Source organism: Echinops telfairi, unplaced genomic scaffold, assembly GCF_000313985.2.
Source record: "Echinops telfairi isolate 266 unplaced genomic scaffold, ASM31398v2 ScPeMD7_11;HRSCAF=52, whole genome shotgun sequence".
Lineage (NCBI taxonomy): Eukaryota > Metazoa > Chordata > Mammalia > Afrosoricida > Tenrecidae > Echinops > Echinops telfairi.
In genome coordinates this window covers 506357-524465 of record NW_022103908.1, presented here as the reverse complement: position 1 = coordinate 524465, position 18109 = coordinate 506357, and the positions used below count along the sequence as shown (strand labels likewise).

At 42.9% G+C, this 18109-nt stretch overlaps 1 protein-coding gene across 1 annotated transcript in view; it reads right to left on the bottom strand.

Annotated features, from left to right (window-relative positions):
* The window catches only part of LOC101660276 (putative tyrosine-protein phosphatase TPTE), a 52429-nt gene that overhangs the window by 28320 nt on the left and 6000 nt on the right, over nt 1–18109 (bottom strand). Inside the window, exons 4-10 of the mRNA XM_045287078.1 lie at nt 17681–17744; nt 16669–16733; nt 7790–7850; nt 6929–7010; nt 6743–6831; nt 2887–2948; nt 1147–1227 (exon numbers count right to left, since the gene is read on the bottom strand). Of these exons, the coding sequence (XP_045143013.1) occupies nt 1147–1227; nt 2887–2948; nt 6743–6831; nt 6929–7010; nt 7790–7850; nt 16669–16733; nt 17681–17744 (504 nt within the window). The remainder of the gene's footprint in view (nt 1–1146; nt 1228–2886; nt 2949–6742; nt 6832–6928; nt 7011–7789; nt 7851–16668; nt 16734–17680; nt 17745–18109) is intronic.

Here is an 18109-nt window from a genome sequence, read left to right as displayed (position 1 = left end):
AAATGTTTTAGACATAATGATGGCAACATATGTACAAATGTGCTTGATACAATCGATGTATGGAATGTTATAAGGGCTGTAAAAGGCCCCGCAGTAAAATGATCTTTGAAAAAAATAGATAAATATAAAATCTGTTTGAAGATAATTATGGAAATATAAACACGAACTGGACATTAGATATGAAGATGTTATTAGGTATACTATGTTTAGGTGTAATATGTGGTCTTAAGGCTTTGCTTTTAGGAGTCTTTACCTTAGACGTCGTGCTGAGCTGCATGGGGTGTAAAATGATATGATAACTAAGATTTGTCTCAGAAGAATTCCGATTTCGGGGCTGGGGCAGGGTGGTGGTGGTGGAGAGAGGAGGTGGGGATGGGGTGAAATGACCGTGGAGGCTGCCCGGTGAGTGTACAAGGGCTGATGACAAGATCCGCTTGACTTTACTCTGCTTGAAAATCTCCATGATAAAACATCTTTTAAGAAGGTATTTCACGCCGGGGGCTTAAGTGGAGAGCATGTGTTTTGAGAATGATGAGGGCAATGAATGTACAAATGTGTTTTACACAAATGATGTATGTATGGATTGTGATAAGAGTTGTATGAGCCCCTAATAAAACGATTTAAAAAAAAGAAGGTATTTCACATTGGGATGAAAAGATGATGGAATTTCCCGAACATTTCTAGAAGCCCCTTCGAATATGAACAAGTGCAACGGTGTCTGGTTCTTGGAAGATGTAATCTCCTCTTTCCTTTCACATGTCTGCACGGCTTGAATGGACCCGGTGGGAATATGTGGGAGATTGAGTTCCTCTCAGCAGGAAATACAAGGTTGTTAACTTTAGATCATCTTCTGGAACCTGAGGGCTTTGGCCTTCCAGCTTCAGGAAGATCATTAGCTCAGGGGCACTGTCCATAATCACCCAGAGAAATTGGGGTGCAAGAGGTGGTGGGGAGAAGTCAGCCTTCTCCAGACACGGGCCTGACACCAAGGTGTAAGCTCTAGGCTCCGGGCAGATAAGGCTGCTCGGCCTCTCACAGGACACCCAGATGCTGCTGTCTGGTCCGCAAGTGAGATAAGGTCATCCGTGCCACCCTGAGCCCACTCCCTCAAAGAACCAGGTCCCGCGCTTCCTAAAAAATACTTACCTGGGAAGGTGTTTCTACTCCCTGAAACTTAGAGCTGGTGGTTTTATCCGTTCGACGTTCTCCAAAAAAATAAAGGCTTTCCTACAGAAAAGGGAGGGGATTCAAACAAGGCTCCTCTGCTCTCTTCCGTTTCCTGTGTAAGACCCACTGAAAGTTGGTTAGGGCACGCGTTTTTCCTAAGTCCATGGTCTTTGGGCAAAGGCTCCCCCAGATAACTAAAGGAGCAAATCCACGGTACAGCCTGCTCTCGTTCACAGCTTCATAAAGCTATGGACTGCAGAGCCGGCAAACCTGCAGGCCTATCTGGCCCGGCCTTTCTACGGATGAGAAGGCTAAACCCAAAGAAAGCCAACCGGCCTATCAGGGAGTCACAGACGAGGCGCTGGCACCCGGGCCTTCTGGCTGTGAGTCTGGGGCTCTAGATCAGTGTCTTTCAAGCACTGGGAAATGCACACGCACATCAATCAATCTAGTACACACACACACACACACACACACACACACGGGAACCAAACGTTTCAGAAAACCATACTTACCTTTGGATATTTTTCTAGCCTAACTTACTCAATTTTTTTAAAATGGATGGTTACATCCAATAAATGGGGTTTGTGATTCACAGGGAGATCATGAGTCATAGTTTGTTAAGCACCATCCTGGAGCCCCCCCTCCCTTTTCAAAATATGTGTGTCTCAACTGGGCCTTGGGCCTGCCCCATGGCGGCACTGGTCTAGACTCCGTCCCATCGACAAACACAACTGCCGAGAGAGTCCGGGAGGGGAGTTGGGGTGTGGGGTGGGGTGGGGGGATGGGCTTCCTAAGGGCCTGATCTCAAAGGTGGAAACCACCCATTCTGTGTCCTTGGGATAATATCAAGATTCGTTAGATAGATTCTCCTTAAATAGCCTTCGAAATTCTAGGTAAGCAAAAAAAAAAAAAGCATCATTTTTCTCACCCTGAACAAAGCCTCTCCTGAATGTTAGGATCATCGCATCATCGAAATAAGTAGGCCTGAGACCTCTGGGCATCTCTGAGGCGACAGAGTGGGCCTTCTGCCCCTGTGAACGCAGGGCTCTTGACCCTCTTCCTGCCGTGACCAGGGGAGCGAGGGAAGCATTTGGATCACTGAGCTTTTTTTTTTTTTTGCACAAGTAAACATCTTTCTGGCCTCCCTCTAATTCTAGCTCTGCCAGATCTGGTTTTTATTGAAAATGTTGACATGATATTCATGATGGATTTTTGCATTCATGATCATTTTTTTAATATTGGATTAAAATATCATTTATCCTGATGACTGAGATTTGGGACACCCTTTTCAATTTTATGCCTGAAGCAGAGGTTTTCTTCACCTCACCTAGAAATCTAGGCTACCTGCTAACTCAAAAAAACCAACTCGCCGCCGACATTGACTTCCTTCTGATTCATAGCAACCCTGTAGCGCAGGCTAGCACTGCCCCTGTGGGTTTCTGAGACCGTAACTCTTGGAGGCCCTAGAAAGCCCCATCTTTCTTCCGTGGAGCAGCTGGTGGTTTCAAACCGATGACCTTGAGGTTGGCAGCTCAATGTGTAACCACTCCACCAGTGCAAGCTAAACGAGTATCAAAAACATCATTGTCCCTTCCAGTTACAATTTTCACGTAAGTTCCACGATTCAAAGAAGCAACTCTACTTTTTTTTTGGTGACATTCAGAACTAACCTAGTGCATCAGCATAAAACAGAGCTTATCGTAACAACTGTTATACCTCTGCGGTTGTAAATATTTCACAAGCAATAAGGCAGGCACAAACCATAGTTCCAGTTCTCCCTAGAAAAGAAAATAAGTTAGTTCAATGAATCATGGCCAATGGTACTGTTTTTAAAAATCACAAGCTACCTCTAAACACACAACCACTGGATACAAGGAAGAAGATTGATGTAATCCCACACTTCTGCTAATCTTTTGTTTAATCTTGGAAATTTCATACAACACCAATGGTCCAATTTTTTTAAATAGATGGCCTTATCTATTAAAACTTAAAGGCCATTATCATAATACATAGCAATTATAGTCCAAGATCTACACAACAGAAATGAGGGAAAATAAATAAGAAATATGTATTTCCCAGCAGTATTATTTATAATAGCAAACACTGGAAACAGAAGTACTACAATTTAAAAAGGGATTCCACTTGCATTAGCAATATATCGGTGTGGATTTTAAAAAAGATGGTGTGGCCTTTATGAAGAAAAGCATACGTGTTAGTGAAGGGCAAATAAGAGGATTCAAATACAGATAAAGACCGTCCATGTACAGCTTACTACTACAAAGTTGTCAATTCTTGTCGAGTGAGTTTACACATTCAATGCAGTTCCGATAAAAATCCTCAACATCACACTGGTACAAACAGGAACTGGAAACACAGGGAATCCAGGGCAGATGATCCCTTCAGGACCAGTGGTGTGAGTGGCAATACTGGGAGGGTAGAGGGAGGGTAGGTTGGAAAGGTGGAACCGATGACAAGGATCTACATGTGACCTCCTCCCTGGGGGACGGACAACAGAAAAGTGGGTGATGGGAGACGTCGGACAGGGCAAGATATGACAAAATAATAATTTATAAATTATGAAGGGCTCATGAGGGAGGGGAGAGCGGGGAGGGAGGGGGAGAATTAGGAGCTGATGCCAGGGGTTTAAGTGGAGAGCAAATGTTTTGAGAATGGTGAGGGCAATGAGTGTACAAGTGTGCTTTACACAGTTGATGTGTGTATAGATTGTGATCAGAGTTGTATGAGCCCCTAATAAAATGATAAAAAAAATCCTCAACATCTTATGATCCAACCTAAGAAGATGATTCTAAAACTGTCTAGGAGAATAAATTTCCAAGAAGATCCACGACCACTCTGAAATTACCAAAACATAATACAAAGCTATAGGAATGATAACAATGTTGTTTAGACACAAGCAGACATATGTACGTGTTCACAGCACTATTCACAGGAGCAAGAAGATGGAGTCAGCCTAAATGGCCATCACTGGAAGAATGGACAAACTTTGGTACATACACACAGGAGGATGCTAGGTTATCACTGACAACACGAGAAGCACCTCATGGCATGGATTGACCAGGAGAACACTGTTGCTGATTGAAATCCATCCATCACAAAAGGACAAATATTTTATGAGACCACTGTTAGAAAGAACAAACGATCAAGACAAAAGGAAACAGACTTTATAGGTTACCAAGTAGGGACAAATTTTCAGGAGAGACCAATCCCCAGAAAAGGACATCATGCTAAAGTGGAGAGGCAGCCAAAAAGAGGAAGATCCTTGACAAGTTCGGCCAGGTTGACTAGAGACACAAATCTGGTGACACTCATATAGCTGTGCAAGAGCTTTATATCAGGAAGGAATTATTATCTATCAAGAAACATCCCAGCCCAGTCCAACTCAAGTCTATAAGTCCCTCTTCAGACTCACACAGTCACATGCAGTGATGCAGAATGTAGGAACATCACAGCCTGGTAAAGTCATGTGTAAAGTCATGTGGATCTGGGGCTCGGTGGAAGCATGGCAGGGTTCCAGCAGCTGTCAGGTGGCCAGCAAGCAGGAAGGTCAAGGCAGAGAGTGAGAGTGAGAGTGAGAGAGAGAGAGGCTGGTCTCCAGAGAGCTATCTGTCTGGGCTGCAACCTAATTGACAGGCTAAACTCCACTCATATCTTCTTACGGGTGCCATGTTGGTAAAAACAAAAACAAAACAACAAACAAACCCCTAACTATCACAAGATAGACTGACACAGTGGCTTCAACAATAGGCTCAAATGTCACAAAAATTATGAGGATGATACAGGACAGGGCGGTGTTTCATTTCATTCTGTTGTATGTAGGGGCATTGTGAGTTGGAACTAATTCAGTGGTACTTAACAGCAGCCACACGTAGGGGAGGGACAGACAGAGAGCAGCCAGTAGGTTCAAACCACCAATCTCTAGGTTGGCAGCCCAATGCCTAATCCACTGCGCTACCAGTGGGTCTGCGCTTTGTTCAGCCACCATTTTGGTTCCATTGCCCAAACCCAACCCACTGCCAGTGAGTGGATGGCCCAGGGACCCTATATGGGACTTCTGAGACGGTAAGTCATTCGGGGAGCAGGCAACCTCACCTTTCTCTCTAAGAGCATACGGTGGGCTTGAATCACTGACTTGGCCATTAACCGCGTGTGGTGGCTACATCTGTGTCAACTGGACACTTCTGGCTATGGGTGGAGTCAGACCTGTCAGTCGGGTCAGTCTGATGCTGCCCCATTGGGAGCATGGCCTTCTCATGAGGAAGACTCTTTCTCACCCCTTACCTTCCTGCCTATTGGGACCTCTCCTCCCTCACCTTCCTGCTTGCTGGCCGCCCTGAGAGCTGCTGCAGCCCTGGCTTGTTTCCATTGACCTTGGACCCATGCGACTCTGCACCCACGGGCCTGTGATCTTCCTACACTCTTCATCACTGCACGCGACTGTGTGAGTGTGCAGAGGGGCTTATGGACTTGAGTTGGACTGGGCCGGGATGCCTTCTTGAAATGCAATTCCTTCTTGACCGAGAGCTCTTTCTTACATATCTATGAACGTCACCGGGTTTGTTTCTCTCGTCAACCGGCTGAACACACAGTCTAACGTGTACCCAACAATGTCACCGGACCTTCTTTGCCTACAAACTAGCAGACTTGAAACTAGTTCTTAAGGAAGACTGGAGAGCTTGATTCTACTCAATTACGGAAGGCAGTTTGACCGGGTTGTCTCATCCCATAAATCAATATAAAACTTGTTTTAGAGTCGCCAACATGTTATTTGTCAAAAAGTGATCAGTGTTTGGTTGACTGCTAAAAGCCTGATGCTTGAATGAGAGAAAATGTAAATGAATTCAAATTAGGCTAACAAGTTATAAACGAATTTTTCTTCTCACTTCACCTTTATCCAAATCAACTTATTTGTATTGCGCCACTACAAATTCTAGTACAATGTTTATTGGTTCAAACAAAACCTTAGAATGCACTCATGACGCTTAAGAACCACCTGAAATAAAACAAAAAGCGCCCTGGAAGCTTCTAGAGCGAGACATGCTTTCCTTTTTGACATATATCCGCCGGCAACGAAAAACATGAAGAAAAGGTTCCTTCTGTTCTTTCCCCCACATGTTCCTCCCCCTCTCCCACCTTCCTCCTTCTCACCCTCCCTCCGCTCAATCTGGACGCTACTATCTAAGTGCCACCAGTCACGGGTCATAAATTGAGATGTTTTCAGAGCGGCTTTTCTCTACTCTTTACTTTAGCAATAGACTTTACCATTCAACAGTTTTAGGTGTATTTTGAGTGACATCCATTTACGGGACATTACTCATGCTGTATAACCCTCACTCATAATCCTTGCTAAATTCCCCTTCACTGCTTTCTACATGACAAGTCCCTTTCCCTCCTGCCGCTTGCCCCTGGGAACCACCACTTAAACTTTGGTGTCTAAAACACAAAAATAAAAGCGTCCAGAAGACTGATGACTAGTGAGATGTAGATGATTCGTGTCCTTTAAGGCATCTTTTCCAACTTTCTTTAGGAAACATAAAAAGAAAACTGTGATTACCTTTCCCTCCCTTACAGTGGATCACGACAACGTTGTCTTCATCTTCAGCCAGCCATTGGGTAACTTCCTGGGTGAACTTCACCATCTCACTGATGGCAAATGTTAAGAGTGTTAGTTTGGGGAGGGTGGGGAAGCAAGGCCCAATGTACTCAACCCTCCGCTCAATCAGCTTAGCCAAGAACTCACCTGAGAGGAGGCACATTGTGGTCGTCAATCATGATCCTGCGTACCCTGTTATGGAAGTGCTTAGGGTCATAACCTCTTTCACCTAAAATAAATGATACCTAGGCTTGATCCCTGGGCTCCATACAAGTGGGGAATGGTCCAGTCACGAACAAGTTATAGGAACTCCTTATCCACTGATCAGAGAAGCTTTCTGAGGGTCCTTCCTACCCTGAAAGGACAGCGAGGGTCTTGCAAATAGGTCCGTCTTATCCATATCTGCTCATCTTAAACTTACAGGCTCAGTTGATTTGCCTTTCTTTACCAGGCCCTAGAAGACTACTCAGTAGATTGCTGTAGGATTCTTGGGAACTATGGAGCAGAAGCAAATGTGGCTGGCCCAAATTCTTCTCCACCCTCTAAAATGATCTATTTGTAGTATTTCTTGGGAGAGGGAGAGGGAGAAAGAGGAGGAGAGGCAAGGGAGAGGGAAAGGGAGAGCAAGACACAAGCTGTTTAGAAAACACAAGGTAGGGTGTTTTCCCATGGAAGGCCCTGTTCTGTTAACAACCTGATTGGTCAGAGAATACATTTGTACCGTGGGCTCTGTTTCCTGGCACCACCATCCATCAGGAAAATCTGAAATTTTTCTAAGCCTAATACCCCTAAACTTTTCTACAATTATTTCATCTCCACTCCAGCCTGTTAGATCAGGACTGACTGTTAGCAGGCTCCCTTGAGGCTCCCAGATGAGGATCTTTGAACTCATGCTCCATTTACCACCAAACACTTAGAATTAAAGGAAATGTAAAAACAGAATCGTACTCATATATGCCGAGATCTGTTTTCTATCTTGAGTAGTGAAATATCTAGTTAGGTACATACTGCACAGATTGTAGATCATGTAATGGTCTAGATGTTTGGTATCCAGGAATCGTACAACTTCCTAAAAGAGATAGGAATGTTACATAGCTACATGACACCAGGCTCAATTATTTCCTAGAAGTAACCTTAACATGGCGAATGTCTTTAACTCAGTGGTCTCTTGCTCAGCACCGTCTAGGGATGATCCAAGGACTATGAGAGTATGGATATTCCCAGGCAAATTCTAACCCACGGACAGCTTCTCAAACACCGATTAGCCTCCATCCTACATTCATACTGGAATTCAGACTACCCCGATTAGCCTCCATCCTACATTCATACTGGAAAAGCTACCAGACATGGAAATTAGATTGTTGATTGGCTTTAAGCAAGTTTGTTTCACCTGATGAATTCAGTCACATGAGTCTTGTTTAGATTTAATTCTGAATAGCTATGTCTTTTAGATAATTATCTGGATATGACAGTCTACTTAAGCACTGTTTAAATAAGCACACAAAATACAGGATTGTGTGTGCATGCATACAATTTTGAAAGGTAAGCAAAGTATATCAATTTTTAAATATGTGGTGTCAAAATAGAGAACTTAATTTTTTTGGCTCAACTGTGCTTTCTTATCTTCTAAAATGAAGGTGTGTGGTATATTACATATATTTTACATATATTTAAAAAAATAATTACACATACATATATAGCTTTAGAAATAAGGGGGGGAAATCAGGGTTTATTGTTTTAAATAGTTAATATTATATAATTCAACAATATTTTCAGCCAACTCATACATTCAAAACAACCACACACACGTCTGTGTGCAAAGCCAAAAAGGACTGTCACACAGCTCTAAGCTTGATTCCCAGAGCACCTCGTGGTATGCAAAAGCTGCCCAGTGAATAAGGATGACTGCAGAAGAATTGATTGCCCTTGAAGTATGGTGTTAGCAAAGCATATTGAATCTGCCACAGACTGGCAGAGGAGTGGACAGAGCTGCCTTGGAGGACGTGCAGCCAGAATGTTCCTGAGAAGCAGGGATGGCGAGACTTGGTCTCACTTGCTTTGGAGGAATTATCAGGAGGGACCAGTCCCTGGAGAAAGACATCATCTCAGTAAAGTAGGTGGTGAAGACGAGAAAGATCCTCAAGGAGATGAATTGGACATTTCCCTGCAATGGTTTCCAGCTTCACGACCAGGATGAGGAGGGCTTGTGTTTTGTTGTGTAGAGGGGATGGTGAGTCACAATCAGCTCAGCAGCACCCAGCAATAGCACGGCAGCTGTGTCCACCACACTCGCTTATGCACCCGTTTTGTCTTCAGCGATCGTGTCGGGAAGATGAGCATCACAGAAGGCTGGGCTATTAGAACAACGTGTTCTCGCTTTGAAGGAGGATTTGAGTAGAGGCCCAATGTCCATCTGCTACTTTAATACTTGACATATAAATATATGTATAGCGATCTATATCCCTATCATTATATATTAATATATTTATATGTGTACATGCCTGTATTGGTACTTCTATAAATGTCTTTTGACTCCTAGTTCTTTCCTCTGTTTCCTTTTACATTTTTCCTGTCTCACTATCATGTTCGATCTACATTTGGCTCTCCGTACTTCTTCTCAGCTACGTTGCACTTGATCAAACCCCACCAGGCGTTCCACACCCTCCTCATAATTGATTTTAGATCTCTTGTTGCTCCCTTGTCCCAGCGTTTGTTGGTTGTCCCCTCCCTTTCCCCCACCCCCCTCCTCTCCCATGTCCCCCTGGAACCAGCACTGGTGGTGTCTGGCTATTACAAGATATAGCATCTGGGGTCTGAAAGGTTTGATGTTAAACAAGGGGGCATCTAGCAGGGAAGCAACATAGCCCTCATGGAAGAAGCACACCAGCTTGTATCAGGCATCAGAAAACCCCAAACAATAATATCTATGTGAACGAGGTGGGTCGGGGTGGAGACCCAATGTCCATCTGTATACAATTGGACTTCCCCTCACAGAAGGGTCACAAGGAAGGGACGAGCCAGCTCGGGTGCAGTATAGCACCGACAAAACACACAACATTCCTCTAGCTCTTTAATGCTTCCTCCCCGCCTCCCCACCACTATCATGACCCCAGTTCTACCTTACAAAGTCAGCTACACCAGAGCATGTACACTGGTACAGATAAGAGCACTCAACACACAGAATCACAGATAAAACCCGCAGGACCAATAATGAGCGTAGCGATACCATGAGGGGAGAGGAAAGGTGGGGGGGAGAAAGGGAGAAAATGAATGCAATGGTTGATGTATAACCCCACGCCCACCCTGAGGGGGACAAACAACAGAACTGTGGGTGAAGGGAGACAGAGGATGGTGTGAGATATGAAAAGAATGATTCATAACTTATCAAGGGTTCACAAGGGTAGGAGGGTTGGGGAGGAAGGGAGGGATAACAGAGGAGCTGATACCAAGGGCTCAAGTAGAAAGAAAATAGTTTGAAGATGATGATGGCAACATATGTACAACTATGCTTGATACAATTAATGTGTGGATTGTTATAAGAGCTGTAAGAGCCCCCAACATAAAATGATTTCAAAAAACAAACAAACAAATGGCAGCAATGCCTACTGCTTATTGCAGTAAAAGGAAAATCAAGGTATCGGGTGGTCAATGTGTTAAACCGGGTCTCGTCATTAGGAAGTAAAAGGCTAAAGAAGTGAACGCTCTGGGACAAGGGGAGGCGTAAAGAGCTTTGTACCATTACACATCCGTAAGGGTTCTTACACCAAAATAAACCCAGATGGACTACCAACTACGGGGCAAACCACCACCATCGCTCAGAAGTTGAACTGAACATCGATCCGTTCTTTGCATCAGAAAGAACTAAGTGGCAAATCAGTGGATGATTGATACATTTGGGTTTGGCTACAGTTGGTGCAGTGGTGATGCACTGGGCTGCGATCTGCAAGGTTAGCAGTTTGAAACCACCAGTGGCTCTGTGGGAGAAAGATGAGGCTTTCTGTCCTCATAAAGTTACAGCCTTGGAAACTCACAGGGGCGGCTCAACCCTGTCCTATAAGGTCACTAGGAATTGGATTGGCTCGATGGCAGTGAGACATAAAAATTTTACATTTCTATTTAAAAGATTGCCACCCTTGGTTACCACAAACAAGCAACAGCAAACATGTGAGAGGATTTTTCCACAAAAATGAATGCATATTGTATGGACTGTTATACGAACTGTAAGAGCCCCCAATTAAATTATTTATTTTGTTTTTTAATTGTATTTTTTATTGGAAAACGAATATACAACTTGGAATGGATTTGAGGCAAACTGTGCGATAAGCAGATTTTAAGTGGCTAAACAAAAGTTTAAAAAGCAAGTAACCATAAAAGAAAATGTTTCTGGTACAGGACCAGCAGTACCAAAAAATATAGCATCCGAGTACCTGGATCACACACCCGTTTTGCAATCGTGCGACTTTTAAGTACATGTGGTTGACAGTCCACGCAGAGGTACATCTCCACATGCAGCCACCACATGCTGACCAGCTGTTCCCTCCTCTGAGCAACTCCATCTACGTTTAGAGGTGCAGAAGGGCTTAGATATGTCCAGAGTAAGCCACATGCAATGTTACTTGATCAATTTTCTAAAATAAGCTTTCAGGACAATGACCATAAGATAAGGGAAGAGAGCACGGAGGAAGGAAGTCCTAATTACTATGCCTATTCTTTTGACAGTCGGGGGAAACCTTTTACAGACAAGTTACAAACAAAGAAAAGGCAAATAAACAATTTTGTACAAGAAATGTAACATTCTGTACACATTCTGTCTTCACTTTGCTGTCATCTGAAATTATTCTTCAATGAATGCATAGAAAACATGCCTAGGATCATAAATTAACAACTCATGACAACTTAAGATATTCCCCTTCATGCTACAGATAAATGGGCCAAGGACATAAAAAGTTCACAAAAAAGAAAATCCAATTAGCTACCATCCTATATATAGAGTCTCACCAAAAAAAGAAAGAAAAATAACAATGAAATGTCATTTTACCCAGGATAGTATCCCTTTCCTTTTTAATGTGAAAATCAAATGCTAGCAAATATGGCATAAAAATAAAGCCCTTTATCACTGCGGATAAAATCTCTTGGACCGCAATTTGGTCGTTATATTGGGACCCTTACACTATCCCTATTCCAGGCCCATGACTGTGGTTTGGAAGGCAGCTCGCACGTTTCTGAGCTCAAGCTCTACGTCATGAACTGGGAGGAAGTGGAATTGAAGCACGAAATAGGGTATTTTCCGTCACTTCATATGCATGTGAAAGTTGGACAATGAATAAGGTGTACTGCAGAAGAATAGGTGCATTTGAATGAAGGTGTGGGTGAAGAGTATTGAAAATACCATGAACTGCCGGAAGAACACACACACACACACACACACACACACACACACACACACACACACACAAAGAAACTGCCTTGGAAAGACAGCAAGAATGCATCGTAGAAGCAAGGATGGCTACGCTTCGTCTCATGGACTTTGGACATGGGATCGGAGGGACCAGGCCCTGGAAAAGGACATTGTACTTGGGACATCAGAAGGTCCGTCAAAAAGAGGAAGACCCTCCATGAGAAGAATCAGCACCCAGGCTGCCGCAGGGGACCCAGGCACAACAATCGTGAGGGTGGTGCAGAATGAGGCAGGGGCTTCTCTGTGGTACAAACTGAATGGCCCCACCAGCAACACCAATTTCTATGTTCCAAAGAGTTTTTAGTCTTGATATATGCTATGTAAATGCACGGAGCATGAAGATATGAAAATTTTGTATGATCTCACTTATAAAAACGTAGAGAGACCAAAGTTTATTAGCAGCTATCAGTAGGAGGAGGGAGGGGGGAAGCCGCTGTTGCTTAGGAAGCATCAACTTATGCGCTCCAGTGATGGAAATGTTACATTGATTGAGGCAGGACTGCGCAGCCAGTTATTATAAGTGTCGTCAAGAAGTTGCATACCTGTAAAAAGTTGAATTGGCAAGTTACGTGACAGACATAGTTACAACAATAACAGGAAAGATGATCTGATGAGGCCACTTTGTACAACCAAATGCTTCATGGGATTGTTTGTTTGCTTGTTTGCTTGCTTGCTTGTTTGAAAGAACAGCATTTTGTTTGTTTGAAATAACAAGTTGGTTTGACTTGTCCTTCTGGTCTTCTCATTCAGATCATTGTTTAGATCGGAAGGGGAAGGGATCTGGAGGGTTTACAAAGCTGTGTTTTCTGTTTTCTTCCTCCTGCCCCCCCCCCATCCCCTTCCCCCGTGACACCCCCGTCCCTTTGACTTATGGAGTATAACACAAAGAGAAACATACAAAACAAAGCTGCTCGACCATCTCAACCCAACGACAGTGTACATTGTCTTTCATATTTTTGGAATTTTATTTCCCATCCTGGGTCTTTCTCACCTCCAACCCTCCCACCAATAGCCTTCAAAGTCAGCTTCTTTGGGTGTGAAAACCATTTTTCCTCATTTTTTTTCTTTAGAATGATGGTGATGAAGTATTTATCTTTAGGGATCCGACTAACATTCCTGAGTACAATGTCTTCCACGGTCATCAATATTGTGAGGTGGTTGACAGTTTTGTTCTTGTTTTTTAGAGATGCATGATAGTCCATGTTTTTTCGTGTATCCACCCATTCCTCCACCAGTGGGTTTTTTGGCTATCTCTATCTTTGTTGCTAGTACCGAAAGTGCTGTAAATAAGCAGGGCTTAAGTATACATATCTGTTTGTATTTTGTTCTTTAGTTCTTTGGGGCAAATACCAAGTAGAGAGCTATGGTGTTTCGACTTGCATTTGTTCAAAGAAGTGTTGCACTGTTTTGCATAGCGGCTGTCCAGTTCTGCAATCCTACCCGCCTTGCCTGCATCGCCATCTTGCCACATCCTCGCCAGCATGAGGGGTTTGTTGTTTTTGTTTTTAACTTTGCTAGAAGTGTCAGTCAGTGCAAAGTGGTATCTCAGTGTTGTCTTCATTTTTATTTCTTTTGTAACTAATGATGCTGAGCATTTCTTCATGGGCTTGTTGGCTGCCTGGGATGTCATCTTTAGTGAACTGTCTATTCATGTATTCTGCCCCTTTTTGATTGGATTACTTGTGTTTTTCTTATTCAGATATTGCGGTTTGCCATAGATTGTGGAAAAGATTAAGACTAGCCCTTTCACCAACATATAATTGCCACTTTGTCCCAGTCTGAGCTCGCGCTTGTGATGAAAGCTTTTCATGCACAGAAGTGTATTTTTAGGGGTCTTGAGTCCTCTGGTTTTGTCCTTTGTTGCATGAGTGTCTTTCATTATGCTTGGTATTGTGCTGATCCCTGTATCAGGGGCCTTACATTTGTCTGTTATTTTCATCAATGATCAGTATAGTTCTGGGGTTTACACTGAGGTCTTGAATCCATCTGGAGTTCATGTTTGTATGAGATATTAGGTGTGTGTTCTGTTCCATTCTTTTGCAGGCTGAGACCCGATTTTTCCAGCGCCGTTTGTGGAAAAGAGTGTCTCTTCCTCACTTCATGTGCTTCGGTCCTTTGTCAAGAGGCTGGTCTCTGTGGGTCCATGCTTGCATTTTTGGATTCTCTCTTCTAATCCATTGGTCTACATATCATTATACCATGGCTGTACATCATCGTATGTTTTGAAACTGGGGGCGAGAAGTCTCCTACCGTGTCTTTGTTTTTCAGTAGTTTTTGTTTATCCTAAGTTTTCTTCTCCATATGAAGCTGATGATTACTTTCCCCATTTCTTTGAAGAACGGTGCTGACATTGGGGTTGGATGGAAGAATTTGAAGAATTTGGTTCTTGGGTTTGTAGGTTTAGGGGCATGGCTTCACCGGACAGACTAGTTCACTGATCGAATATCATGCTTAGTGCTTCTTTCTATTTTCTAGTTCAAAGTGTCTGGGCTCTTAAAAGCTTTCAAGTGGCCACCTAAGGTATAGTGACCGGTTTGCATTATCCTGGTATAACAGGGAGTCAAAAGGAGGAGGAGGAATTGGAATGTGTGGCTAAAATTACCTTCATAAACAACTGCCCCCTTGGCCACGAGACCAGAAGACCTGGCGAGTGCCCAGAAACCATCGTGGAACGCCGCGACCACGCATCCTATAGAAGAACACTAATCACAGGGAGGAAAATATAGAACAGAATTTTAAGTTCCCACGCACTCTGGATTTCCTGGAGCCATGGAAACTGTAGGAACCCCTGAAACGATATCCCTGAGATACTTAACCCTTAAACCAAAAATATTTCTTCTTAATGTGTTAAAAACCGAACCCTACTGCTGTTGCTGTTGGGTGCGATTGCGGCGGTTCTGACTCACAGCTTCCCTGTGCACAGCAGAAGGCACGCCGCCCAGCTCTGGGACATCCCCACACGTCTTCCTCTGTTTGAGCCTGTTGCTGCAGCCACTGTGTTTTGTTGGGGACCGTCCTCCTTCTCCTGCCCTCCTTGCCTCAAAAGAGCCTTTTGGCTGGACGGCTTCCAAGACAGTGCCTTGGATCCGTTGTCAGTCCACGGTGCTTTCACTGTTCTGCACCAGCACCGCCGTTCCCAAGCGTCGATTTCTCTTCAGTCGTCCTCATTCAGTGGCCAACTACGGAAAGCATCAAAACCAAACAGCAGTGCAGCTTAACTGGCAAAGGATGGCTGCCTTGACCATGATGTTCTTTTAAGATCTATCCATAGGGGGCCACATTGCCAACAGCAGCACGAGAGACTTAGGAACCATGGGGGGTCGTGAGTTTACAATAATGGGGGAGGAATAACTGGGGAAAGGGATGCGATTTTGTACAACTCTAAATATGTAATCAGTGTTACTGAATTGCACATGTAGAGACTATTGAATTGGTGATGTGTGTCTTGCTGTGGATATTGTCAACGATAACAACAAGATAGATTAAATTTATTTTGAAATTAAAACAAAACCAAAAAATCCTATGAGGCACTTCCACTCTGTCACATGTATCACCATGAGTAAAAAAAATCAGATTGTATGTATCTGTGTGTGTGTACACACACACAATGACATTTTTACTGAGGCATAGCAAATTTATAAATTTCATGAATACACACATCTGTATGTAAACTCCTTTAATAATTTTAGCTAGTTTCATAATAAATCCCATGATATATGTGAAATTAATTTATTTAGTCATCCACAGGACTTAAATCAGTATCTCCCACTGTCATTTAAGATCTCAACCTAAGAGCACACATCCAAGTTATACCATTCCCAATCTATCTCCCTGCGAAGGTAAATAAAATTACAATTCTTTGTGAGTTCTCCCATCAAGAGATGCACCCTGTTCCCATTTCTTGGAATTCAGGTTGGCTTTACAATGGGCTTTGCCTCTTAGAATGAAACGGCGCCTTGTTCTATGAACCATCAGCCTGGGCCTTCAAGGGACCGGTAGCCATTCCTTGCTGTTCTAGGGAGCCCTGTGCCTCCCGTCATGTAAACTAGACTTGACTAGGCTGCTGGTGAGACCACAAGGTCCCTCCATAATTCAATTTAAATTAGTCTGTCCTCATAGAACCCGTCCACACCTATTTGAGCAAGTCCAGCAGAATCCCGTCCAGCCCAGCTACGTCTCGTGAAGCCCAACCCAAATTCACAAACAATAGTGTCAAGGGTTAAATAAAAGGTTGTTGCTATGAGCCATTAGTTTTGGGGTGTTTTGTAACATAGCAGAAACCAACTGATTTCAATCCACTGTGATTTTGCTACCTGAAAGTAACATTCAGGAGACTATTCCCATCGCAAGGTCAATATCAGACTTACGGCTTACTTCAAAGTCTATGTTCACTAGAAATATAATACATTTCTTAGGTAAATCCTCTTACCTTAATGGGATTCCTATAGAAAGACTGTTTGCCAGAGGATGGAAATGACATCGCAATAATGCGTTCTGAAAATCAAAGTAATCACTACGATAAATGCCGTGCTAGTTGTGCAACAATATACAAAATCTAATTGAACACACAGACTCTTCTCCACAAAAAAGAACTTTCAAGGTTGCAGTGACAGAAAAGCCAACCCTCAGGGAAACAGGGACAGTGGATGATCACTATGATTATTCAGTAATTATCTCTATTACTCAAATCAATTATTAAGTGCTAATAAGAGAGGGATATGTCATCATCGTTATTATTAGTTATCCAGTGTAATGCCCGTTAAACTCACAGGCTGCTCCAAAGCTCTCATTGGCTCCAGCCACATGAAGTGGGACCATGTTAGCCTCAGGCTAGAGTTGCCCCTCCGGCTGGAATTTATTTCTTATCTTAAACACCTATTCTGTAGGGTCTTAGGAAAAGGAGTGTCTCTTTTGGGGACAGTTGGGGCCCACAGTAATGGCTAGAACTCAGTCCATTCTAAACTGAGTTCAAAAGGGGTCGATTGAATATACATTCAACTTCCTGCTGTACAAGCAAGCAGGTTCCCTGATTTGAGACAATGGAGCTGAAATAATATCTATGCACAGCCATGTCGGTGATTTAATTCATGTAGAGATGTTGTCACAGTTCTTATATTTTAAGCATTCTTTGTTACTGAAATAGCAGATAGTGTATAGTGGTCAAATATTAAATAATGCTTAATGTTGCATAAAGTAGACAAGGTGGCACATCTTTGTCACAACATATTAGCAGAGCCTGGAAGTATAACATCCTCTGGTTGAGGGGTGATGTAAACAACTGACTGACTCTCAGAAAGAAAACACAGGGATAAGGAAGCAGGGGAACTTTAGTAGTGAGATGTCTTCAAGAATGAAGAATGCTTTTAAACAATAAGACTTCATAGGCAAGAAATAAAATTTTTAAAAAGGATGAAGTAAGCCAACAGGTGAAGTGCACAAACCAGTAACATAAGTGAGATCTAGGTCAAATCCATCCTTGTTGTATCGCCTCTTGTTGCCTGAAACCTGCGAGTTTAAAACAGCCATTTATTTGTTTTTGTTTTTGTTTTTTGTTTTTCAAATGAACTAATATTTTAATACACAATTTGAAGACTCAAAATTCATTCTTTCAGAAGCATGTTTCTGGCTCCAGAACCATTTCACTTTCCGTCATTTCTTTGGAAATATACATTTCATTATACTATCTTCATGTTTTAAATACATTAATCTGGTAATATGACTTGCATTTTACTGTAACATGAAAAATATTCTTCCTGAGTTTTAATAAGGTATTCTCATCTAAACCACTAAATTGGCACTGCCTCTGAAATCACAAATAATAAGATTCCTGAGAGCAGTTAAAATATCTCAAAGTTAAGGTGGTAGAGCAT